Raw genomic sequence first — 27884 nt, 5'->3', positions numbered from 1 at the left:
TTACACTCGTGATAAATACTGTTCCACCTACAAGGGAAATGAAGTCTTTGAAAACATTGTTTTTACATGATTTTACAGTGTCATCATATAATTAGAGCCCAAAATAAAACGCTTGTCTAATATTTTAACTTTTTTAATAGGGATAACTTATATAATATGCAAGGGATAGTCCCAAGGATTCCTCTTTAGTGATAAAAGGATAAAACCATTCACAAATGGAGAATCACAATTTATCACCTGCTCAATAAATACAGTCAACAGTAAGCATAATCTTAAACAATTTATCTGTAAATGATATTTAGTCATTTTACAACTCTGGATATTAACTGACAAAGTTTCAAAACTAAAAAGTACGTCTACGAGAGTCGAGCGACACCGGCGTGGTGATCGCGCCGGCCCTCGCCGCGCCGGCCGCGTCCCGTCCAGCACTACACCAGTATGTACACCGCGGTCACTGCGCCGCCGGCTGGCGAGGGCGGCGGCGGCGCGGCGAGGAGGACGAGCCCGCGCCGAACATGTTGGAGCTGAAGGCGCTGGGCGCCGCCGCGCCGCCCGCGCCCGCGCCCGCGCCGCCGCCGCCCGAGCCGCCGCCCGCGCCGCGCGACTTGGGCATGGGCGGCTGCAGGTACTCGTGCCGCGCCAGCCCGAACACGTCGATGCGCTCCTCCTTGCGGTACGCCAGGCACGCGCGGATGAAGCTCTGCGGACATACAACACTCATTACTAACATATCTTCACAGATATTGACATTGGTTGTACAAGTCGGACTTGTAAATTATTAGCATATAAGAAAGAGTGAACATATTGAGGTAGAGCTAAAACCATTTAGGAAGAGAAGCTATGAAACTTCTCAAAATTCTGTTTGTTCTTCGTATCTGGAAAAACAGACACCACAACCGATTTCACAGTCTCCTTTATGGAATTTGTTACCGAAGCATACATAATGTTTGTTACGTGATGTCCCATATGGGAAATACAATACACACCTTAGCCTCATTGCTGACCGTAGGTTTGTTAGCAAACTGCACCTCGGTAGCCTTCAGTATGGTGTTCTCCTCCAGTATGGTGGCCTGACTCTGGTTGTGGCCAAACGGCTTCTTACCGTACAGGCACTGGTAGAAGATCACTCCTACACTCCATACATCCACCTTGCTACTGATCTTTGGTGGGTTTTTACCGACAACGAAGCACTCGGGTGGCAGGTACCTGGAAGACAATGCAACTTATTAAAACCTTAGAATTATAAATTATTGTATTACTACTTATTTTCATTTCCGGTTTTGTTTTTTTGTGTTAGACTTAAGTCAATTTAAGGTATTATTTCGTATTTGTAGCTATTGTGGACACCACTATCGAATTGGTTAAACTGTGATGGTAGTGTGTATGTTTTAAATAAATAAATAAATAAAATACTTGCTAAGATGGTATAGTTATTGCATTCATTTATTTATTTTCGATTTTCTAAGACTATTGTTTGATAATCCAATAATGAGGCATATTTTTCTAAAAAACAAAAAACATTAAAGATAAACATTTCCCTATGGAGTATTCAGTCCAAAAACACTCAGCACTTGTTGTATACTATAAAGTTTATAGCATATAAGAAATTCAATAATATTTACACTCAATAAACTTAGATGTTTTGTGAAGACTATTGAGTGTAAATCATTATACAAGCCACAATAATCTACAGCTACAGCACCTATTTGTACCGAATGAAGACAATGTTCTTGCAACTTACCAATAAGTGCCTGCTCCCTGGCTCGTTAAGTCCATCCCGTGGTCGGGATTATAGTTCTCCTCGTCCATGACCTTGGAGAGGCCGAAGTCAGTGATTTTAATCTCGCCGCACACGTTGCCCTCGGTGAGCAGAATGTTTCCAGGCTTCAAGTCGTAGTGGATCACCGGCGGCTTGATCTCGTTCAAATACTTCAACGCTGACACGACTTGCATCACGATTGAACGAGCCTCGCGCTCTGGAATAGTCTTATGCTGAAATTTGACACAGCAAAATAAGAATAAGAAGATTGAATACAAAAACATTCCAGTTTAAATAGATAGTAAGATCAAAATGTTATCAGGAAAAGTCCTGATGAGTCATTTGCCCAATTTTATTATTACAGTTTTGAAAACACAAACTACATTAGTTACCTGTTTGAGATAAAAGTCGAGATCATGTCCGTTACAGTACTCAAGGACTGTACAAAAGGAGTTGCCGTCAATTTCAAATACGTCATATAACTTAACAATGCGCGGGTGATCGAGTGCTTTGTGAATGTTGTACTCCCGCAGCGCATGTCTGGAACAACCAATCAAACACAATGAGTTTTGTACAATAAATAAACGCATTTATTGTACTTCATAATGAAAATATGGGGTCGAATGTGTCGTGAAAGCACTCTTATTAGTTCATTCGTAACATCGCACAGAAAAGCAGAATAATATTTTAAAGTTCTTGCTTAGAAAGCTACAGAAGAGTGTACAAATTAACAAAAATATACAGAGCTTATTGCCCTCTGTAAGTTCTTCGTCTCCAACTAAACATTTTTTTCGAATAATAGAAGCGTTACTGTAATATATTTTAATAGAATAATAATAATAAGTAATGACTCAGGCCATCATACACAGACTCACTTGATATAGTTGGCCTTCTTGTCTTCCTTCCAGTCTTTGTTAAGTTGGTGCACCTTGCAGGCGGTGTACCGTTGCTCTCGCAGGTCGAACGCCTTGTGCACCTCACTGAAGCCGCCCTTGCCGAGTAGCATTAGCAACAGGTACCTGATACAAACATTACTTACTTAGTACTTGTACATACTGTGCATCCTGTGCTCTTAAGTACAGGAGTACGCCAAAAATATCCAGTGAAAGAATAAATCTTTCGTTGGAGATCATAAATAGCTTCAGACAATCTTTTGCAAACATAGACTTCCATATGGGTTAGGATATGTAAATCCATAAAATAATGAGATGGTAAACTGTATTTATAGGTGGTTCTAATATTATAAACGCGAGTTTCAAAACACCACTGATTGGATTTTGATGAAACCTGACAGTATACCTTATATATCAAATAACATAAAGCCTACTTTTTATTCAGTTACAGGTAGTTGTAATTTCCTATACTTAGCAAGTGAAACTGCTGGCAAAAGCTAGTATGTCATAAAAATTTAAACTGTGCACAATAATTATAATTTCTGTAAGTACATAAATTAGATCAGGGTTACATTATGTCCTTATCACATTATCTCCTACCAAAACATTTTATCTTACGGGTGACTGTTTGATTTTAGATTTCCTGGTGCTCATAACATCGCTACTTATAATCTGAAGATTTATACATATATACTGCAATGCAATTGGAAGGTTTTTGTGCTATGGGTTTACTAATCCTACAACAGAATACTTATGAAATATACATCAACACCATAGAAAATAAAATGATTTAAGTAATAATTGCTGGTTAACTCACCGATCAGAGAGCACAGGATGTTGTGAGAACCGGCTCTGATCCTCATTGTGTATCCGCTTCAGTTCCCTAATGTGAAGATTTCTTTCTCTCTCTAACTTTTCCATCTCTAGCTGCAAGTCTGCATCTTCCTTCTTAAGCGCACTCTGTCTCAACTGCAATAAATACAATTATGAGAACTACATAATAACTTTGTCCAAGCAATCAGTGTCGCTTCCTATTTATATCTTGGGGCATCTTTCACTTTAATCTCCGTTTAAAGCATAATAACTGAAAAAAATAAAATAAAAATATGGTGGTATAACTATTACAGAGTACCAAGTGAGATATTAAATGCCTTGCTTGAAGATTGCCCTGCAGCGTATTATACGAAGCTAAGAATATCCCACACTGCGCTCAGCAAATCTTAAATCCCAGAGCTTGGGGCTTTGTTCACGGTGTGGCTTTGACGACGAAGACATCCTTGACATCGCAACTTATGCCACAAGATGTAAATGTATCTGAAGAACTTTCAATCTTGACTTCTATGAGTACTAATACATAATCAAATACCTGTAGCCCAGCAATATTTGTAAAGATACAACCACAGCTAACGGTTTTTATGAAATTTTGTTTGGAGGGTTACAAGGGTGATAAAGCAAACTGATGATCAATCTACCTAAGTATTTTTGTTTAAAAACTTCATATAACTTTAATGTCGGCATAGTAACCAAACATGGGTGAGGGAGGAAAAGTAATGAAGGTGTGTGTACCTTGAGTATCTCATCAGCCTCGTAATACTCCTGGTAGGTCATGCTGGGCAGCGGGTCGGGCTTGAGGAAGGTGGGCGCGTCGGTGCCGTTGTGCAGCGGGCTGGGCTGCGGCGTGGCGGGCGCCGCCGACACCGTGCGCTTGCCGCGCCCGCCGCCGCCCTCGTTGTTCACCGGACGCTTCTTGAATAGCAACTTCTTCTGCCGGTCTATTTCCTCCTTTTCTGCTGTTATTTCTTCTTGCCGCCTGGTACCATTAGTAAATATTGTTAGTTACAATTCACTGTGTAGAAACTAGACCGAGCGATGATGATTCAAGAAACCCCAAAACGAATATTTAACAGATTGGATTGTGGAAATTGTGTTTAACAAGTGGCCAAAAACTATTTTTTCTGTCTGTGGCCGATGGCAGTTAGTTCACTCTTAGGCGATTTTCATGAAAGTAGAAGCTCTTACCCTGACAACACCTTAAAATTATTCACATTTCCTTCGATTTACTTGCTTTCATATAACTTTAAAGTACAGAGAACACCATATAGATATAAGTTGATTAACATACCTCGTTAATTCTTGAAATGCATATCCATCAGTCCAATTCTCTTGAAAGGTAGCGCCGACGCGCTGCGTCACAAACTGGCCCAGCCTCAGTCTGTTTTGCATGCACCGCTGTCGAGCCTCTTTCTTCTCAATTGTGCTTTTCTCATTTAACAGCTTTTTTACAACTTCTATACATTTATTGATGTGTGATTTATGTTGATCTATTACCTGAAACAGTACATTCTTCGTTAATTTCTGAATTAATTGAATCTAAAATATTAATTGTATGTTATCAACAAAAGCTCTGCAATACCTTGCTCTGCGCTTGCACTTGATGTTTCAATTCTTCATTAGATCTTGTTAATTCTTCTATTTTATTATTTCTTAGTTCTAAGTCAGAAGATGCTTGAGTTTCTAACTCCTGTATCCTCTGACATGTCAGTTCTGTTTGAACCTACAGACAATGATAAATGAACATGAACTTACAGTTAAAGAATATCATAATAAAAATGTATTTTTAATGATGTTTCAGTAATGGTTACCTGTTTAACAGATGTGTGTGGTCGTTGCTGCGACGCCGAACGTAAAAAATCGGCACCAGAAGGCAGTAACGATGAGGGTGACGGTGGGTACTAGACAATACGATTATTATTATTGTTACTTGTATACAAATCAACAATATCATCTGCAGTTCATACAATTACATCATTTAGAATAATAATAGTTCAATACCTATGATCTTGCAAGCAGAAAACTAGGAGGAATATTTGAATTGGCAAAAATATTGGGCACTCAATGATAAATAACACACATACTTAGTTTGTGCACGCAGAACATTATAATTTTCTATCAAGGAAAGCAAGCTGTTTGAATCTGCACTGAATGAGTCATATGATGTAATCACTTATAAACATGATTATTAACTTCTGTGGATGTATTCATAACATCTCACACATACGATTTTCATTGGTGTAAAGTTATAATTACAATGTAATATGTAGAAAATGTTTTCGCTGTACCCAGGTAACTGGGTTGAGAGAGTCAGATAGGTAGTTGCTTCATGTAAAACGCTAGTACTCCACTGTATCCGATGAGACTCTAACCCAATACAGTTGGAATAAGGCAAGGCAGATATTTTTAGATTTCTCTCTTCAAGCAAGAAGCTAATCTCTTAAGTAAACTCTCATTTGAAGATTTATGACTAAAATTAATCAAAATAGTAGTGTAAGCATATTCACCATAGGATAATTTGCGCCCTGCGGTGATGGCGACTTGGCGCCAGCATGCCTGACAGGACTTGATGAGGGGTGTTTTGAGAAGTATTCCCTAATGTTTTTGTCTGATGAGTTATGCCTCTGCTTGCCACCACCGCCCCCACCGCCGCCAACACCTTCTTCTCCTGCAAATCATAAAAAGTTACGTTAATACTTTAGCGAATCTATGGCAAAGTTAATTTTTGTTATATTGAGTCATTAACCAGCCCTTTACAGAATAAAGTTTGGTTGGGTTTGAAATACTGAAGTTATTCACAAATAATTTGAGAATCCTTTTCATGATTGTGTCAGTATGTATTAATAAAAATATGTTCTCAAAAGTTATTGGTGAAAATGTTTCAAATTTAAAATATTGTCACTAAAAAGAACTTAATATAGATGCAAGCATTCTCATAATTACCTTTCCGTTTCCTTTTCCTTTCTGGCATGGCTATAGTAGGTGTGGCACCGCTCGGGGGCACTAGAGCAGTGCCGGGTGCAACTGTTGAGCCTCGCATAGCAGCAGACTTTTCCGGAGTTAAAGCGTCAACTTCTTTATCGCTATGAGATGACCCTGAAAGTAGTTGTCCCTTTGATTACTCATTACTAGCAAGCTATATAAGGCATTCAAATAGATAAAGCCAATAATATGGAACACTTGACATAGAATAGCATTAAATGGTGAGTGATCAACAGTAACGTGCCAGCGAGTATTTCAACAAGAGACGTATTTCACTTGAAAATAGCAACTAACTATATTATGCACTTGGCTTATAAAATAACATCCCCATAAAAAGATTTAAAGCTGGATCATCACTGAGTAACTCGTAGGTAGTCACAAACCATTTGTCTTATTAAAAGTCTGATTGAAACATTGATTGCATGCATAAACACTTAAGATCAGAATTACACGAAACCAATGAAGCATTTTCAAAGCAATATCTTATATGTTTTACTGTTATTGTAGAGAATTATTGCAAGTGAACTGTGGAGGCATTATCCTCAGATATGTATAAAATGTTTTCATACAAAATTAAGCTTAACAGTAAGTCATATTATGTGGTCAGATTTTAAGTGTTTCAATCATAATATTGACCATAAAACAGGGCTGGTTTTACAGAATATGACATATGTCAAGAAGTAAACACTACAGTAGCTCTATTAAATGAACACGTCAATTAAATCATGAGCAGTTAACTCACTTTTTGACAAGGAGCTCAGTAGGCCGACGTGGTTTATGTTAGCTCCACTTTTATAGTCATGCATTGTGGCACGCAATAGTCTCGGTTGTCGAGAAGAAATACGGCACTTTCACGGTTCCTATCCGGCATCATATACACGATAATGACGTCACAATCCTTCGTTTGATGACAGTTTTTCACACAAGTGTTCTTCCCTCAAGAGTTTGTAAGAAAAGGTTAACCTTTGACGGCAACCCGGCGTGAAGTAAACACTGAGAGCACTGATCACAAATCACAAACATTTATTGCACTTTTATCACTAAATCACAATTTACCTGTGCTCATATTGGAGTCCTGATTGTGTAGAGGTTGCCCCGTGTTGACAGTGGTTTGTGGTGCCATCTGAATTTGTGACCCAGCTGACATCTGTAAAGAAAGATGGCGTCTTTACATATGACTCGCCCAGTTTCATTCGATATTACTCTTGCTCTCACTCATTTCCGACACAAAACTACCTATACTCACAAATTACGTGTAAGGTAATGTATCCATAACAATTATTTTACTATTTCTCACTTCATCCAAATAACCTAACTAGTTTGACAAGTTGTAAACGAAATGCCAGTCGCGACAATCGGATACGCATCCGCGGGGAGCGCAAGGGGGGTGGAGAGTAGAGATCGTCACGAAGTTTGCTTCGAATGTAATAATAATAACGACGGGCGAGGCGCCATTTTACAAGGATACAAGGCCAAAAGCATTGTTATATCCAGTAAATATCTGCCTGCAGTTGTGTGTTCGTATTTAACCACAAATAAATTAACATTCGTAGTCTATAATCGAATGTTTCTACTACCTCGAAGGAAAGAACGTTGTGCGTTCACTCGCATTTGCACTGCGCTAGCTACAGGTCAACAGCCCGCGATTGCGATCGTGTTGTTGTTGACTAATTGAATTTTTGCACAAAACAAAAAGTGACAATAATTTTAAATAATAGCAAACTTCAGGTTATAATGGTAAGCTAAATAAAGTATTCACTTGTATTTGAGCCTAAGCAATGTATACGAAATCCAGTTGACCGATTATTCCCGCAATGAGGTGGCGGTGGCGACCGCGGTGGCGGCGGGTGGCGGGCGGCGTGCCACCGACCGAACGAGTAGGTACGTGATATCGGCGCTCGTGCCCCACAACAAACTGCTTACTGGACGTGTTACGTAGGCGTCTGTGCCGACTGCCGCGATGTACCAACATATAAACACAGATAGGTCTACTATACAGTATCCACTTTGAATGTGCGCACCTATAGTTAGATATGTATTTTGTATTATTCAACCCAGCTCTAAGCGCGATAAACTTATGTGTCGCAAAGCAGTGTTAGATAAGCAAGCATGTATTGTATCTCTCTACCTAGATTATGTAGGAATGTAAGGTAAAAAGCAAGTTGGTAGGTACATATTTTAAATGAATATACAATATTTAAGTATATTATTATTTAAGCACGTAGGTCAGTATTTTTATTTCGCACTTAGTATTAGGTAAGTATTATATACAATTACAAAACATAGGTAATTTGTTTAGATTTAAAGATCTTACAATGTGGCGGGTTTTGAATGATGAACACACTATATAACAATAATTTATTATGCTATTTGATTCATTAATCTAATAAAATAACCAACAAAACAGTGGACAAAATTTGACCTCGATAATGACAGGTTAGCTAAGGTTGGTAAAAAAGCTCTGTGAACTTTAAGTTATTAATACTTATTTCATTATAGGTACAGTATTATTTTTTATAACGTGCGCAGAATTGGGGGAATCTATGCATAATTTTACAAAAATATAAAAAATAATCAAAAGTAGGTCATGTTTGATTTTTTTTTATATCGATCCTATTTGTGACCCATGTGTATACAAAAGAGTGTAAACTTTAAACTAATTAATCCTTCAAAATGATTGGAATTGGGCGTGTAATGACTATTTAATACCTCAGTAGGTAACGATTTGGATAGACTCTATTAATCATAAATAAAATAGTTACTGAACTGGAATGAGCTTGAAAACTATTGAAGTTAAAATGCATAGAGAAACGTCATATAAATGAACTCATATCAGCACAATGCCAACCAATGCATAATAAATATGAATGCAATATTTACATTAGAAAGTAACAAGTACTATGTAGGTACTGTACATTCAACATAAAATTGGTAATCTCATGCTGTTACAAAAGGCAATTCAAACAATGATGGTGAATGGGACAGAGCGTCTTTAAATCGCACAACGTGGCAATTTTGCAGGGCCACAGGTAAAGAAAAACGACAATAAAAGCCATAGGCATGAGCAGGGTGTCAACATGACGACAGTGCATAGTGGCAGCAGAGGGAGACACATAAAGTGTATTAGCATTGTCGCGGTAATGTTGCCGCACTGTGCGAGTATGTACTCCCTTCGGTGCCTCTTGCCCCTCCTCTCCCGTTCGCAGCGAACACCTCCTGTATTAAGCTAGCAACAAAAGTCGCCTGCGAACACAACGCAGTTTGATTGGATCAAAACGATAAGGAAAAATATAAGGGACAACACGTGACTTCGTCTCTCGGTATTAACAACACACACAATACATGTACTTTATTTTACCGATTGCCTAAGGCTAAGTGACGTGGCGTAGATAAGAATCAAAGTTCTTATTCTAATCGAATATTCCTATATAATTGAGCAAACATAAACAAAGCTAAAAACCGGAAAATACGTCAAATTTCATAATCGACGAGCAAAACTATTAGATAACGTGTCTAATCTAACTAGCAATTTGATATTCATTTTAACATAATATCCTACCCATTCAATTAGCGAAGCAAAGCATGATTTGCTTGCAGTATGCATACTGACGCCTATTTTTAGAATACAAACTACAGCAGTAGACGAATGGAAAGTTAGTGAGCTGGCAACCCGCGTGTTCTTGTATTATGTACAAATAATAATTCTGCATGGGCCATAGGCACGTAGTGCACCAATGAATTCAATTAAGATATTTATGAAATAAAAGACTACGATACTTTGGCACGCTATGTCAGCGCCGCATACGTGGCAACCAACTGATGACATTAGAATTTCATAGATAACAGAAAGTGAAGCGACGTCATTAAACATCAGGTACTGAACCTCAATCACCTCTTTCATTTGATAACTTTATACATACTTAAATTTTATCATCTGCACGGAAATGTTTATCTAATAACTATACTTAAATGTCTATTAATATTTTAAAGCTGAAATGTTGTTTTGTTTGCCGGAACCAGCAGTTTTAGATAGCCCATTTATCAAGAAAGGTTTCTTATCAACCGGGTAGCTCGGAGTAGTTCCCAAGGGACACTGGTGAAACCGCTGGTGGAAGCTAGTAAAAAATAAATCAAGATTCATCCGATACGTTACCGCATCAGTCGGATTTGCCTGACAGACATCCGTGTCTTAAACAATAATCTCTACCATACACCAGGATACTCACCCATAAGGTCGGCGAGTAATAACATCACACGTATGCAACATTTTATGGAATAGCAAATTAGCAATTAAGACTAGATATCATCAACCTACTGGATAATTGAAGTTAAACGTGCTTAAAGATTATTCTGTTTAAAGTCAGCAATCACATTTGTATCCCTATTTAGTATTACGCCGCAAAGTTGCAAAAATAAATAAAACCAGTCTTGCCACCGAAACATTCTCGATTTTTGGTACCTTTTATAAAACCATGCTTATTACAAAAAATACTAAAAAATAACTCACAGCTATAGTTGTACCTTCCTACATAGAGATTGAAGATTCAACAATGGAAGTATTTGCGAGGGGATCTTTGTTCGGTTCGTCCATATAGCTTAGGTAGCTACGTTGATAGCGTGCATTTGCGCCGCACGAAAACTGCGTCTCCAATGTGAAAGACAATCAATACTCAGTCACATCTCTGTCCCGCATTCATTGTAGAAGCGCAGTTCTGCGGACCCCAAAATCCCCTCTTCCGGTACGGGCGTTCAGCCGCGTGCTGTTTAACCCAATTTTCTAGTGCGAGGGTGTGCAGGGCGCGAGGTACGAGGGGGAGGGCGGCGCAACTTCAGCCGCAAGTGTGCAACATAGACGAAGCGCCACGAGATTCGAACCAGAGCCTGCAATATTGATTATTTCTAGTGCCGACAGCGCTGACACCCACACATTTACTAAATTCACTTTACTGCGTATCTAACTATGGCACTATGCGCGGCTGAAAGTTATTTTTTTAAGCTTGAGCTTAACGCCGTAGATATTTGTACCTGTTAAACGATTGACCAGTCATAGTTTTTGCCCAATGCTGGTGTCACTCACACAAAATAATATAATGTGTCCTGTAGCTATTGGATCGTACAGCGCAGGTCTCTTGAAGGTTATGTTTATGATTCAAACTTTCGCGTTGAACTGAACTGTTGTAGATTATCAGCGATTTTTATAAGCAGAATATCACGAATATCATTGTATATAATTTGCCAGGAGAAAGCTGGAATAGTTACAGTTTAAAAGTATAAATATGCAAATTTACATTATGATTTACATTTCTTTTTAATGTTTCTGATCGTGACTAGCTAGTTTCAGTAGATTGAGCAAGGTCCCAGCTAAAAGAAGTGGCAGGACGATTTGATCAGTGGCTAAGAGACACTAAGAACTATTTATTGACCTTTCGTTCAAAGACATGACCTTTCAGGAAGATGTTCTATGTTCAAGACCTATATTTTTCATGGATATGTGCGACTTTTCCTAAATTTTAAAACGGATATTTGATTTTTGAAAAAAAAAAACGTACTTAATAAACACCGAGTCAGGGTCTGAAGATGGGAACCGAACGAAAACGAGGCGATCTCTCGGAAACTGTTTGCAGGATTAGATTTCGAGCTTATCTGATGATGCGTATAGGCGCAATGGAACTCGAGAGAACTCTTCCTTCTTGTGTTTGGGCTTATTTTGTTTGTATTATCGAAGAGTTTATACTGTGGCATTGCGGACTCGCTGATGGAGAGGAAAAATAGTTCCTTGAGGGTTTATTTGTCATCATTTTATGAAGCCACGGGTAGGCATGTGCTGATAGGCATGAAAGTGTGAATCGACACTTTATTGAATACTAGCTTTCGCTCTGCACGGACCCGGATAAAAAGTAGCCTACAACCTTCCTCGATAAATAAGCTATGTAATGTAACACAAAATATTTTTTCAAATCGGACCTGTCAATTTCAATCGGACTTCCTGAGATTAGCGCGTTCAAACAAACAAACTCTTCAGCTTTGTAATATTGGTATAGATTCCTTGTTAGTTCCTCGATAGCAAGTGAGGGACAAATACTGTATTCTATTTTTGGACCATGTCCTGTGGTATACTTGGAGTTTGAAACTTTGTGATGAATTGAAAAAGGATAATACTGATGCTGCAGCCAGAAGTATCTTCTTTTTTTATTTTAATTTTTGAGGGAACTCCTCGGCGGCTAGAAGTACAGATACGCAGTTTTGTTTTATATTTATGGTATAACGAGTATTAGAACAATAGTTACGGAGTACGTAGATAGAGATACAAACAAAATAATTGTTTACTTCTATATTGCTTTCATTTAGGTCCAGGTAAAATTTTGCTTTTATTTACTTTTATTGTCTGCTTTTAGTTATCTAAATATATAAAACTCAAAGGTGACTGACTGACTGACTGACTGACATAGTGATCTATCAACGCACAGCTGAAACCACTGGACGGATCGGGCTGAAATTTGGCATGCAGGTAGATGTTATGACGTAGGCATCCGCTAAGAAAGGATTTTGATCAATTCTACCCCCAAGGGGATAAAATAGGGGATGAAAGTTTGTATGAAACTTTGTCAATTTTAAACCGATCGGACTGAGACTTTGCATGGATAAAGCTACTATGGCGTAGGCAACCCTTAAGAAAGGATTTTGATAAATTCCATCCCTAAGGGGATAAAATAGGGGATGAAAGTTTGTATACATCTTCTTAGATTTTATGAAGAAGTCCTGATGACGAATCCGAATTTTATGATGACGTTCGCTTAAATACGATTTTGAACCTTGATCAATGAATCTATGCGACTGCTAAGTGCTAATCCTAATTATACTGTCACGTGAAGGAATGCACCTACGGGATAAATAAGTAGTATTTTGACTATTCTATATTGCCCACGCAGACGAAGTTGCGGGCAACAGCTAGTTGTTTTATAAAACTTCAGAAGCGTTTTTTTTTAAATAAATAAATGTCCACGAAAATACATACATAGCTTGCTGACGTTTTGTCAATATTTATAAAATATCTTTTATTTACGCCAAAACCACTGAAAGGATTTAAATTAAATTTGGTATTAATGGTACATCAGAATAACATAATTATTATTATGTGGTGGCGGCGGTTCCCTGAGCAGCTGGGTGAAACCGCTGGCGGAAGCAAGTGATACTTTAGTTCTGTGCGAAAGCTCTTTTGAAATTTTGGGTTCGTAGTGCTTACTTAGTAGTAAACGAACAGGTAAAACTTTAATTTCGCTAGTAAGTCAGATGGAAACAGGTAGACCCTAGGTGGGATATGCCGGCCGGCGCGAGGCGCGGCGGCATGGCACGACGCGCGGCGCAGTGGGTCAGGCGAGGCAATACGGGCGGACCTTGCAATGTCGCGGCGTGACGCTCAGCTGACGGGCCGCCTGCCGCGCCGCCCCGCCGCGCGTTCATTGCCTCCGTGGCAGCGGACGAGAGCAGTCGCCTCTATGCCACAGTTTTATTTACTACAGTATTTACGATTCACATATTCTTAGCGACGATGATCTTAAATTTTTAATTATTAGGAAACTTGCATGTAGTTCGTTAGTAGTTATGTGCGAAAATTGTGGATATATACGAATATATTATGCAGTTGTCTATATGTGTGTGCGTCGTGAATATAAATTTTGTTAATACTGGAGTGCGGTGACGACCGGTGCGAAAGGTCGGCCTGTGTAAAAATAACTGCGGAACCGGGCGGCTAAGCGGTGGAATGAGGTTTGACGGCACATTGTAGCCGAGGCGGGGCGAGGCCGTGTGCGCCATGTTATAATTTCCCTTCGCGTCGAATGTGCAAACCAACTGACTGAACACTGCGCTGTGCCTACTTCTCTTTCTCTCAGTGCGGAATAAGCATGCTTGTTGTGCGAGACAAGCCGCAAGTCGCCCACCTCTGCTTGCCAATCTGCCTCAACTTCGACGCTCGCCATTACATTAGCCACTTAACGATTTTAAAATGAATTGTGTTAGCCAGTGAATTCTTCCACACAATGATACTGTGAGCTTGAGTGAAAGATTTATAAGAAGACACCAACTTACGTACCTAAAGACATTATTATTTGTATGGTACTACGCGATTCACATTAAAAAAAAAAGATCTGTAATTTAGTGCCAAACCTAAAGCTGATTGATATTTTTTTAAAGATGTTGTTTATTGACTACAATAAATTAAAAGAATAGGAGGAATTAAATGTGTAACAATAAAATCTAATTAGAGTAGCAACAAAACTACAACTACAAGTTACACGTACGGTGCAGAGTAGTAAGCTCCACCCGCTTCTCAAGGGAACTACATCCTGGACCCGAATAAAACGTGGCCTGTGTCTTTTCTTAGGCTGTAGCTAGACTAGGTAGGTATGTGTTCGGAATTTCATTTTAAATCGGTTCAGCAGTCTATCGCGAGAACACGACAGCACGCTATACAGACAGGACTGGACAGACCATACGAGTTACTTTGCATTTAAAATAATATTAATAAGTATTTCTATGTTAGTTGTGTCAAAAATGAAATACACTGTGAAAAAAAAAATAGTTACAAAAATTACACGGTTAGTAAATGACACACACACATTCTGACTGACATATTTAGTACTTATAAATAACTTGGTAGAGTTACGTAGACCCGTATCCATTAGGCAGAAAGAGTGGTGCGAAAACCGCGATTTCATTTGAAGCGTTCAGTGATAGGGACGCGCGGGGCTGCGGGGCGGGCAGCGGCGCGCTGCGTGTCGGTGACCCCGCGGCCCCGACTTGCCTACACTTCGAGGCCGGCATACTTCCCTGCCGCTTTATCAAGTTTATCGTATTTCCACTTTTAGGATACTCTCTACCTTTCCACGACACACAAGTTATCTATGAAAACTATGAGGATAAACTAATCGAATCGCAACACATGAAACTACCGTCGAGTTACCCCAATTTCTATACTATACATATTTAAAAATTACAAGATATATTAATTGAACAATGGGCTTGGGTATATAATATAATTCGCGTTATGATTAGCGAACTTGATAAACAGTGCCTTTGATAAAACTATTTGATCTAGTACATAAATACCTACTAGCGAATCTCTCATGAATGGAAAGTTTTTAACAATGGAGGTGTGATCATTAATAGAACCGTTAAATTCGTTATTTGAGAGTAAAATATTGTAGTGATGTTCCATTAATTGAGAACAATTGGGTTCATGAAACCATGACAGACGTATGAAAACCTGCTAGCCGCGATGCATTGTACCGCGTACCGTGGTCCGTGACATGCGAGTGGAAACTAGCTGCGTACGGTGCGCTCATACATGTACGATACGAAAATGGTCTCGCTGTTATTTTGTAAGGCTGCTATTTATAGGTGTGTTTACACTACACGCTGTTGTATGTAAGTACGAACTGAACGCGCCACGATAATAAATGTTCTTAGGCAACTGATCATGAGAATGTTTTTTGAACGCACTAAAACGTCAATTAACTGTTGAACTACTAGAGTATAATACAGTTATGCAAATACATTTAAATACTTACTCATTATACGACTAAAATCAATTGCCTACCTACATTTGATTTGAAAGCAGAAACTTGTGAAAGGATCGATATTCGCTTTGAGTCGACGAAAGCCTAATCGATATCAAGGTAACCGACTTCCTAAATGTAGCATGAAACGTAATAGACCTTCTATTAATAATGTATGCCATCATGCAATGGTTGGGCGTACGAGAGGTTGAAACAACCGTCCCACGTAAACGTGAATCGCTAATGCAGGAAATTAAAAATTTGAGTATTCTAGTACCTACATCAATGTAATGCCGGTGAATGCAAATATCTACAATGAATCCATAAAACAACTCACCGTTTTGTATTCGGGCGTCCGCCGAGTTTCTACTAGTATCTCCCTTGTGCTGACCTGTAAACACGCGATCAATGCGCTCAATGTAAACCAGCCTATTAGAAAACGTCTCCCCACTATTATAACTGTTTGCCGTTTACCTATATTGTGTATTGCATTAAATTATATTGCAAGTTAAACTACAATTTTTAGTCGTCTCTGAACGTTACTGCATACAAATCGATAAGCTTATCACAAATTCATAACGTATGCCAGTCGACATAGATACAACAGTTACCTATCAACGTATCAATACGTTTTTTTCTTGTCTGGTGTGGTCGTGCTCTAATTGCTCACAGGTAGCAAAATGTTTTTAGATCGATAAAGTCACAACCGTACATTTGCCGAGAAACTATTTGTGTCCGTCCGCCATTTTGTCGTTGAATGACGAAATGGTACATTCGTAACAAGCTAGTCTGCCACCATCAAACGCTCATTAAAGCATTTGTGCAAATAAATCTCTATTGACTTTGGATTGAAGTTGGTATGATACATCGAGTTCTCAAATTGTTGTAATATTTAATTTCTCAATTTAGTCATCAGAATGATTTTGAATAAGGTAAAGGTAAAGATTACTCACTCAGAATCTTTCCGGTGAGCAACAAAGAGAACGTGATCAATAACACAGATCATTTGAATAACAAATATAACAAACCAACGAACAAAACCGATGCCCTAGCTCGGCCAAATGACGCGTCATTAGGATGAAACAGGGGAGCGAAGTGTGAGCGGGGAACGGACGGAGACGAGACACATAATAGAATTACATATCTACAACATCACTTGGTCGGTCGAGACGACGATGTGTGCACATACATGATGTTGCCGGCGACCGCGTACAGAAAGCGGGGCGGCGGTGGCGGCTGCGGGGCAGGTGGGCATGCCTACTGGAGCTGCCACATTATCAAAGATCACGTGATCGACTCGTTGCATGTCAACATCTACTCGCCCGCTGACTGGTGCCGCACTGATATAAATACCTATCTAAGTATGGTCATATATAACACTCGGTATGACGTGCTTCCCTCCCTCCTCTGTAACGTCAGTATGTACCTCCTCTATGATTTTACGAAGCTTTGGAGTCGACCTTATTTAAGAAAAAAGGAACGGAAAATCTTCCATTAACCCATCCATGCGACTGACTAGGTGTAATGATTAATTAAGGCACCGACGTGTAAACACCTAAATAGTGAAAATTACGTGGCAATCCTGAAACCTGAACTGGTGATATTTGAAGACTTTCGGTTTTTACTATAACAATCACGAAGGATTTAGGATGATGAGAATGTGTCAACAGAACATTTCATTCTCCTATGCTCTAACTGTTATGTACGCTATTTATTCCCAGTAGTTTTAACTATCAAGTAGACAACAGTATTGTCAGTTGTATTGTAGCGTTACTATTACCAATAAACCAACTAAATGAACCTAACCAGCGCAGGAAATGTGAGAACAAAAGAATCGTTTCGAAAACAACATTGCATTCACTTCTGATTTAACAAAGACATTCCTATACAATTCGCTGATGGAATTTATACAGATGTTCACTACACTACAGTAATACCTGCTTGATTACTACCAAATACTAAGATAATTACTGAAATGTTATTCTATTATATTCCGTACTATCTATTACAGGTTTAATTTATACGGGATGAAAGTGGATGAAACTTATTTTCAGGCGTACGTAAGTTCATTTCAAATTTTAAGGTGCCAGAGCGAAATTTAACGAAATGAAAATCATTGAGCAGGGCAGAGTTCAACAATATGAAAATCGTTGAAGCGATGGAAACCTGAAGACATATCGTGTCTCACCCAACAAAACTTGTTTGTAAAGAAACTAAGAATAGCATTCAATGAACCACTTGACTAAACAATCCTATTCTTCTATTATTAGCTCAGAAACCCAAATAGATTACCTAGGGTATCCGCATCTATTCAATATCCATCAGATTATATCTTCGTTTCAAAGGGCTATAATAAACATAGGCATAGCCTGGTGTTTTACTCGAACATAATATATGGTTCGTATTCTCCCACAGTTATTGCTGTAAAATGTTGCGAAACCTATGTTTAATAAGAATAATAAATAATGAACTTGATCAAAATCTGGCAACGTAGTCATTATGGTACGTAAACAAACAATACTTTCACTAACAATATGCCCAGAAGTGTATGAAACCTCAAGAAATCTTTGTAGTTTTTCTTAAATAATGAGAACTTAATAACGACCATAGGTACTTAGTCTTGTTTAATTTTTTGACGTATCATAAGAATATGAGCCTCTCTCTAAGTTGAAAAAGTGAGAAAGTGGGCAAACAAAGTAATGGATAGGTAAATGAAGTAGGAAGAAACTGACCTTGGCGCCTAGGAAGCGCGCTTCCAGCAGCTCCTGCTTGCGAGGATCCAGCGCCGCTTGGAAGTGCTCCATCTTGACGCCAGCACCTGTTGAAGATGCATGTTACAACTCATGTCTCTATAGTATACAGGCCAGGCGTTTTATGGCACGGCGACGATGACATTGTACCGTAAAAATGGAAAACGAACTTGAAAAAAATGCTTGATTGGTAGGTGTTTGTTATGACTACGATTCGTTCCGAGATTGAAAATGGTCTTGATCATTCAGTACTTCAGAACCAAAGATTTAATCACTAACATTATAAAGGGGAAAGTTTTTTAATGTGTGTTTGTTACTTCTTCACACATCTGAAGGGTTTTGTTATGTGTAAATGTTGTAACTTTTACATACAGCAGAATAACATATAAACGAATTATTTTTTATTTGGGAGGAAGCTAATAAAATTCAAAGTCATTTCTTCAAACTTGAGTCCAAAACAACAGGAGGGATCCTGGTCACGATCTCCCGAGAGGAGTTTGGCAGTCCTTAAACAGACTCCGAACACAGGTCGGCCGGAGCAAAGACAATCGGTCCAGGTGGGGTTTCACGGACGGGGTGGAGTTTGGGTGCGACTGCGGGGCTGCTATGCAGACCATGTCCTACCTCATCGCATGTCCACTGTGCCCTGAAACTTGCTCGCGGGAGAACCTAATAAGCGCTTCCGGCCGTGCTCTCGCTGTGGCGGCATATTGAGCGGCAAACAGCATTTTGAACGTTAAAAATTACATCAGAACAGTCCCCAAAACGAATTAAATGGGTTGGCATTCCAGTTTCAAATATATTGTTTTAATTTCTGGAGCTACTTCAAGCACAGCCTCTAATTAACCTAGCATCACTAGTAGAATTTGAATTGACTACAATAGATAAGTACGGAGATGAAAGGAAACCAATAACACGTTTAAAATTAGTTTTTGGCCAAATTTTTCAAGTTACTTCTTGGGCATAATATTAATTTACTTTCTAAACGTTTCTCGGACAAAATGACTGAGTAAAATGAAGGAAAAATATCTTGAATAAACTTGGACTCTAATGTCAGAAATTACAATCCACCATGTAGCGAACGAGGTTATTAAATGGGTATAATTTAGGCGATCACCAAAAATATTTTTAAGACTCTAGGCTGAGGCACCAAATAAAATAAACAACTCCAAAAAAAATAAATTGACTTTATTAAAAGGGCACTAAAGTATATAATATTATGATCCAAAAAAAATAAAATAACATCAGAAAAATCGCAAATCTCGCACAAATATTATTTTTGGTTCCCAAAATGGATTAATGGTCACCAAATTCTATCCAACTAAAAGATTAATATTACTACCAAAATCAAAGTTAGTGACGAAAACGAATCGCTGCAAAACCGACTCCACGTAGTCTTGTCTGCCCTACCCCTAGAGTGCAATTCAAAACCGCGTAGGCGCGGAGGGGCGAGGCGCAGGTAGTTTTTAAGGCTCGCCGCCGCGGCTGAGGCTGGCCGGCGAAGCCGGCCAGCAAGCCGAAGCTGCGGTGGTGAGCGTGAAAACCATCTGCGACGATAAGCTCGCATGGGACCGCCGGAGCCCCGCAGTGCCGGAGCCGTGACAGAAGCCATGCTTGCTGCATGTTGCGTGCTTACATTTTACTACTGAGTTACACACAAATTCATATAACAATAAATAAGCGACGTACGTTTGGTAACCCCAGTATATTAATTGGTATTTGGGAAATATTCTAGCGATCGTTAGCTTTTTTAGTCTAACAAAAATGACCAAATTAGGAGTCATGGTATTACATAATTGGTAACATCTAAGTAGTGACAATATATAATATTTGGTCTAAAGTGTATTTTAAAGGCGTCCATATATTTTTTTAGTAGTCGATAATACGAAAAAATGGTTTTACCTAATAATATTTTTGGAAACGTTATTTGGTGACCATTTATCCATTTTGGTAACCGTTTAGAATTTTTTTGGTAGTAAAATAGGTACTTTTTTGGGTGGTGTTTAAACACAAGCCTTATTAAATTCTCATTCCTTCTTTGCTTGACAGGTCTGTACTCTGCCATGGGTCAATAAAAAAAGGCAGATGACGGCGATGATAATGTAATTACTCCTAAATTCGCGATAATTACAAATTACCTACGTTGTAAATAGAGGCGCATCCTAATATTTTACTAAGTGAAATAACAGATCAGTGAGTGATCAGTGAACTTTGAAACTTTGGATCTGTGTTTTCTTTGAAAGTTTTTTTTAACTTTTCACATCTAAGTGTATTTGGATGGCATTTGGTATATCAGTCTCACGTTCATGTATTCTTTGTTAGTCCAAAATAGAGCTTTCACGTATAACTAAGTTATTGTTAGTCATGTCATAAGTCATAACAAAGTAACAGTTAGGTTTTACACTAACAGGTAAGCAAGCTATCTCGTAATTATGTAGTCCTGGCCAATTCCCTAGATCTTCTTAATATTATTTTTCAGAAGCTGTACTTCTGAAATATAAGAGCACAATCTTATTTTCGGCTTTTGATGTTGTCGCGCTTACACATCCAACAACAGACAGCTACTGGTTCGAGCCATGACGCTCGTCAAAATCCGCTCGCGATTGGTGTACGCGCTCATTTATTAAATTTCAATGTATTTTAGAAGCTGTCCTTTTGAATAGTAATCTGGGCACAGATTGTATAAGGTAGGTATTCAAAATAACATAATGTGGGCTACATTCAATCAATTTAGATAATGACTAAAGGACTCTGGATGTGGTTATGTCACCACATCCTCTGAGTAAATATATAGGTACGTTATTGAGTTGCGTGAAGTACCTGTTAAGTATTGCTTTTTTTCAGAAACGAGAATTTTAGTCTAATCATTATTTCGCAGGAAGAAACAATTCAGCCGATTAAAGTAGGCGTTCGCTGATGTGTTCTCTGTTTAAAAATTGATCTTTTTGTTAAAGAATAGGCAAGGTGGGGGTAGAGGTCGGAGGGGGACAGGGTTTTGGCGCAGTATCTGGAGCAGACAGTCGAGTTGCGAGAAGTTAGGTACAGTTATTTATATAGATACGTATGTATGTTCAATGTACATATCGATCGCCTCCCCGGGCCACTCGCCACTATGATCTCACCTCCATCCTTTGCGACTCCCCTCGTCCCCCTCACCTCACCCCTACCGCATAACCCCAGAGGCCTTTAACGAATGTCGTAGCCAAGTGAAACCTGCTACTGATTCATTACCACAAACACCGGAAAAATGTTTTTTGTTATGAGATAAAACGTTATTATCTAATTTTTCAAGAATAGTTGTTAATTTAACATTCATACGTTGAATGGGAAATAAATACGTGTATGTGTAAAATGTGCGACGTGGCGGACACGCAGACAAACCTCATATACTGCCTGATCTAACGATATTGCTACACATATTTAATAAGCCAGTATTCTCATAACAAGTACCTAAAATTACTTAATTACACATGATCATACAAGATCAACCTACATTCCACTGATGGCCAGCGTTATGTTGAAGATCATTGATTCAGAGTTTATACCGTATTCATTACTAGCTTTTGCCCGCGACTTCTTTCGCGTGGAATAGTAACTTCCGGTAGATTTTTGGTTTGACCAATAGGTGGCGCTATATGTCCGGAATAAATTTTATTTTTATATTTTTTTGTAATAAAAACTATCCTATGTCCTTTCTCAAGTTTCAAACTATATCTGTACCAAATTTCACACAAATCGATTCAGTAGTTTAGGCGTGAAGAAAAGACAGACAGACAGACAGACAGACAGAAAGACAGACAGACAGAGTTACTTTCTCATTTATAATATTAGTTAGGATTAGGATTTTCAAATTTTTGTACACACACATAATAAAGGAAGATGACAGGAAAGAAAGAATTTGGAAGAAAACAGCTGTATATTGTATATTATACCGTATTGTCTATTGCATAATTATATCATTATCACACAAGTAATTGATAGCTTTTACAAAATTTTCCTAAGTGTCCACTCGCAACAGCAAAAACTTTGTAAATTAAAAGCTAAACGAATGCGCCTATTCTCTTTAATTTGGCAAGTTTTCAGTGTGAAAAACCATATGTATGTAATATTCCCTCCAATCTTCAAAAGGACTGAACGGATTTTGACAATCAGGCTAACTAAGGGTAACGCTGGAATTTTCTCGATTACCCAAGTGGAAAAACCAGCATAGCGAATGCAAGGTGCCATGATACATCATATTTAAAAAAATACTATATGACATATAATCTTTATTATCTAAACAAAGTACACGTACGCGAGGAAATGTCTAATTATTTACAAAAGAAGAAAAAGATCGATATGGGAAACCACAAACTTTGGCATGTTCTTTTTCCTGACTGCTGAAGTTTTGCATTTTCGCCAATACAAATAAAATAAGACTAAAAGCAAGGTATTTAATTTTTAGGAGCTGTCAGAAAATTTCGTCTCCATTTTCAATCCCGCAATGGCAGTTTTACCTCATCATGTTGTACAGCTCTCGTCAATATAATGAAAATAATCCCAACGAGCTGGCACATATCGTTGTGGCTTCGGTTTGTGAACTTTAAATTGACAAATGTAGGTGGACCAAAAAATCCAAAAATAGAGTAAGTTCATTATTTATTACTAGCTTCTGCCAGCTGTTTCACCCGCATCCCGTGGAACCTTCTGCACGAACCCGGATAAAATAGCCTATAGCCTTCCTCGATAAATGGGCTATCTAACACTGAAAGAATTTTTCAAATCGGACCAGTAGTTCCTGAGATTAGCGCGTTCAAACAAACAAACTCTTCAGCTTTATAATATTAGTATAGATTAAATACTTCAACAAGGAAACTAAAAAGATTCAAATAAATAAATTCCTGCCTTCATATGAAAAACGTCGACTAACGAACTGAAAAGGAAACAAGTCAAGAATTGCAGTTGCGGGACTGGTCTATGAAACTCTTTCTTATTTTATTTTCACTTCAGTCTATCAGATAATACAGATACTTAAGTAGATTTATCAAAGACTAGCTTCTGCCAGCGGTTTCCCTTGCATCCCGTGGGAACCTCGGCACGAACCCGGATAAAAAGTAGCCTATAGCCTTCCTCGATAAATGGGCTATCTAACACTGAAAGAATTTTTCAAATCGGACCAGTAGTTCCTGAGATTAGCGCGTTCAAGCAAACAAACAAACTCTTCAGCTTTATAATACACACATCAAAAGTGTCTAGGGATCAACATATATTTTTGCAATAACTTTTCTCCTGATTGATATTAATTAAAATTTTCTTTAAGGATTCATCAAATAAAGTGTTTTCGTTTGTCACAGTAACGATAAACCAAGTCACCTTTGCACTAATAAAGAAATTTGCCATTTTCCTAATAAAGGGATTTTTGACATTTGAAACACTAACACAAAAGTTCGAAAAAAAAGACTGAAATAACAGTTTTCTTTAAAAGTTTATTGGGTAACTTAAACAATTAATAATCCGTGTTTCTACCGCGAACACTAACAACACAAGAACATCGGTTTGGCATACTCAAAATGAGTTCATCCAAATCACGATGTGGAATGGCCGCCCATGTTCGTTGCAACAACAAAAAAAGGTCTTCTTGCGACTGGATACCCTCCATATTCGGCAGAGCTCTTCTCTGTAGCATATCCCATGCATGCTCAATCGGGTTCAAGTCTGGCGACTGAGCAGGCCAGGGCAGGACATTGATGTTAGCTGCCGCGAGAGTCTGTCTTACAACTCTTGCGGTGTGCGGTCGTGCATTATCATGCATTAACTGAAATAAGGGACCGATTTGCACTTGTAGAGGAACGATGACGTCTGATACAATCGTCTCAGCATAAATTTGAGCGTTGAGGTTGCTTCTGATCCAAATCAACTCAGTTCTTCCGCCGATCCAAATACCCGCCCATACCATGATGGTTCCACCACTATAAGGATGGACTTCCTGGCAGGATTTTAATCGCTGTTGGCGTCCAGGGGTTCTCCAGTGTCGTATACGTCTTGTATCCGGTCTCATACCAAAACGAGACTCATCAGAAAAGCACACGAAACGCCATTGTTCTTCTGCCCAATTTCTGTGTTCAAGAGCCCATTGATATCGAATCCTACGATTGTGCATTGCTATAGGTGGTACCCGTAGCGGTCTTCGGGAATGAAGGTTCACTTCATGCAAGCGGTTTCTGACTGTTTGGTCGCTAATTAAGTTCCCTGAAGAGTGATGAAGCCTCACGGCTAACATCATGGCGGTTATTGTTGGAGCTCTTCGAGTTAAGATTTGAATGTATCGGTCTTGTCTCCGTGTGGTGCAGCGATACCGTCCTCCATGGCGCTCAGCTACGGTACCAGTGCTTCGGTAACGTGTCCAAAGTCGACTGATAACACTCTGACTTGTATTCAGAGCTAAAGCCACAGTACGTTGCCGGGAACCAGCTTCTATCATTCCCACGGCTCTGAGCATTTCTTCCCTGCTTAAATGACGTCGCCGCTCCATAATAACGTTGGTTTTAATCAGTAGTAGGGAAACAGTAGCACTAATAATGTCTTCAATGCGTTGTATGTGTTTATAGGGAAAATATTGACAGCTGATTTTCATCTTTTACTCGAATTTGATTCACAGTTCCTGATTCAAATTATGAAATGCACCAAAAAGGATCCATATAAATTTATAAAATCATAAATTTATTACAAAGCCACATCTCAATCTCAAGAAATCCGCATAAAAATGCTTGATCCCTAGACACTTTTGATGTGTGTATTAGTATATTTTTTTATAGATCCAATGAACATCAAGGTCGGAGTTTGATGACAGGATCCTCGAAAAATTGAGCGCTCCTGAAAATTATATGTGTATCTTTGAACTAATTAAGCAATTAAGATTTAGAGTTGATCTGGTGATGAATATCAAAGAGTCGAAGGAACGCCACAACGATATGTGCCAGCTCGTTGGGATTATTTTCATTATATTGACGAGAGCTGTACAACATGATGAGGTAAAACTGCCATTGCGGGATTGAAAATGGACACGAAATTTTCTGACAGCTCCTAAAAATTAAATACCTTGCTTTTAGTCTTATTTTATTTGTATTGGCGAAAATGCAAAACTTCAGCAGTCAGGAAAAAGAACATGCCAAAGTTTGTGGTTTCCCATATCGATCTTTTAAAGGAGCTTAGCGAAGCGTTTCAATTTAGACTCAAGGTGGTGGGCACGGCTAGCTAATCCACTGTTTACAGCTGTAATTGCGGCTGTAAAGTGAAATATGAATGATGGTGCACAAATTAATATGTATTGAAAAAAGAATATCTATACCTCTACGAGTATGGAACCAAATAAAATATTACCAATAACTTTTTTTTACTTTCACTTTATTATGTAGATAATTCCAATCAATGTTTAGCATCGTCTTCTAATTTAAACATTCTAGCAATGAGTTTTACCAGTATTTTATTTTGAACCGACTAACTGAATACACGATATTTCTTGATAGTTTCTGGCTTCTGACTAGATTTCTATATCGATGACCTTTCAAATATTTTTAACTACTATCGAATCTGCGAATCACAGTCTGGCTCAAGACAGCGTGAACTTAGCTTAACCTTGGCTAATCGACCATTGCGGCTGTTCCAAGTAATGTTCTCCGAATCTATAAACAAAGCTTTACCACCTTCTGCTACATGGTTTCCTAGTCCTATCCGTCATAAATAAGCATACAGCATCAACATCATCCATAACATACAGTTACAAATTGAATTATGTATGCAAAAGAAATGTGATAATTGTACCAATAGACGTCTTAAACTAAGCTGATGACTTGTAAATCGTAGGTGTTTCGATGTGTCAAAAGAACGATGCTCCTGATCTAACAAGTAGGTAAGTGCTCCACGTGCCCTTGTTAATAAATGACCATAAATAAATGCAATCAGAAGGAGCTAAACATTGGGCAAAACTTATAAGCATTTCTATTGACACGATAAAGTAAGACGAAAAGCACCATAACTATTGTATGAATCACTGTTACAATAATTATATTCACATTGATTTCAACAATAATGTGAAAATCAGAGACATTTTGAGTATAAATAGAAAATTAGAGAGTGTGTCAAATGCACTAGAATTCAGAAAGACGCTACAGCTGATCGCTTATTGATGTCAACAGCAGAGACGACCGATAATTGAAATTGTTTCCAACCAGAATTCCTCATCGATTATAACACCCCTTTTCATTTGTAATGTAATGTATGTAATGTCGCTAGAACAGAAGTGACTGTATCATTTTAATATGTAAGTAATATCGACAAGAATGCACAAAACGTGACTGTGTTCCAATCCTGTCATTTAATTTATCAAAAGTATAAACACATCAACAACGAATGTTCTAAACATTAGCCTTCACGTCTACAAAATTCAGCTAAAAATTGTACAATCCATAGGGGTTGTGACAACTACGTGAGTGTCTTCTTAATCTCTCAGGAAGAGTTTGTAGGGACAGGCGGCAGTCCACACGTTATGTGTAATGTTATGGTGTGTTGTGATTCACGAGCGCAGACGACTCTGAGCCGTCATTGCAAGCAGACACCCACCCTTGCAGCGGGAGTTGCGCCGGCCACGCTCGTTCGGTCGATCGCTCATCGCGAACGACTCTTTGAAATGCATCTTCCAACACCACTCCGAACTCCATCCACATTCACGTGTATCATCGGCAAGCCAATACACAATCCACTCACTGTCACCAAACACGACACGATACCGACGAAATTCAAACCGCGGCCGGGCGCTCTTCACCCTCCGTGATACGCACTCGGAACGTGCCGCATTTTCAATTTCAACACATCGACGACAAACACCAAACGTTTTGTAGGCACGGACCAATGCGACAGTCGGCCTCGGGCGTGGACTGGCGCGCGATGCGAACGGCCGTCGCCGCCGCCTCCGCCGCGAGACCGGACCTCGCGTCTCGGGGGCGAGGATGCGGGAATCGGCTTCGGCGCAATACCCGTCACGAAAATAATAGGAACACCGAGTGCACCTCAGAGGCGCGACGCGACGCGGTCGGTGCGAGCGAGACGCGGATAAACACCAGACTGTTTACTTACG

At 38.9% G+C, this 27884-nt stretch overlaps 1 protein-coding gene across 1 annotated transcript; it reads right to left on the bottom strand.

Moving 5' to 3' along the window:
- Window positions 1-117: 117 nt before the first annotated feature.
- LOC124630935 (serine/threonine-protein kinase tousled-like 2) lies at window positions 118-27841 on the bottom strand. The gene is made up of 17 exons (XM_047164978.1): window positions 27371-27841; window positions 18755-18840; window positions 16360-16413; window positions 7522-7612; window positions 6427-6579; window positions 5991-6151; window positions 5295-5384; window positions 5066-5206; window positions 4775-4980; window positions 4219-4462; window positions 3470-3621; window positions 2635-2778; window positions 2152-2299; window positions 1742-1992; window positions 987-1206; window positions 592-700; window positions 118-483 (listed from the first exon to the last, which is right to left on the bottom strand). The coding sequence occupies exons 1-17, from the start codon at window positions 27441-27443 to the stop codon at window positions 452-454; spliced, it is 2355 nt and encodes a 784-aa protein (XP_047020934.1). The 5' UTR covers window positions 27444-27841; the 3' UTR covers window positions 118-451.
- Between the last annotated feature and the right edge of the window lie 43 nt (window positions 27842-27884).

Source organism: Helicoverpa zea, chromosome 6 (assembly GCF_022581195.2).
Source record: "Helicoverpa zea isolate HzStark_Cry1AcR chromosome 6, ilHelZeax1.1, whole genome shotgun sequence".
Lineage (NCBI taxonomy): Eukaryota > Metazoa > Arthropoda > Insecta > Lepidoptera > Noctuidae > Helicoverpa > Helicoverpa zea.
The sequence above is the reverse complement of the archived record's forward strand: the minus strand, read 5'-3'. Positions and strand labels throughout refer to the sequence as shown.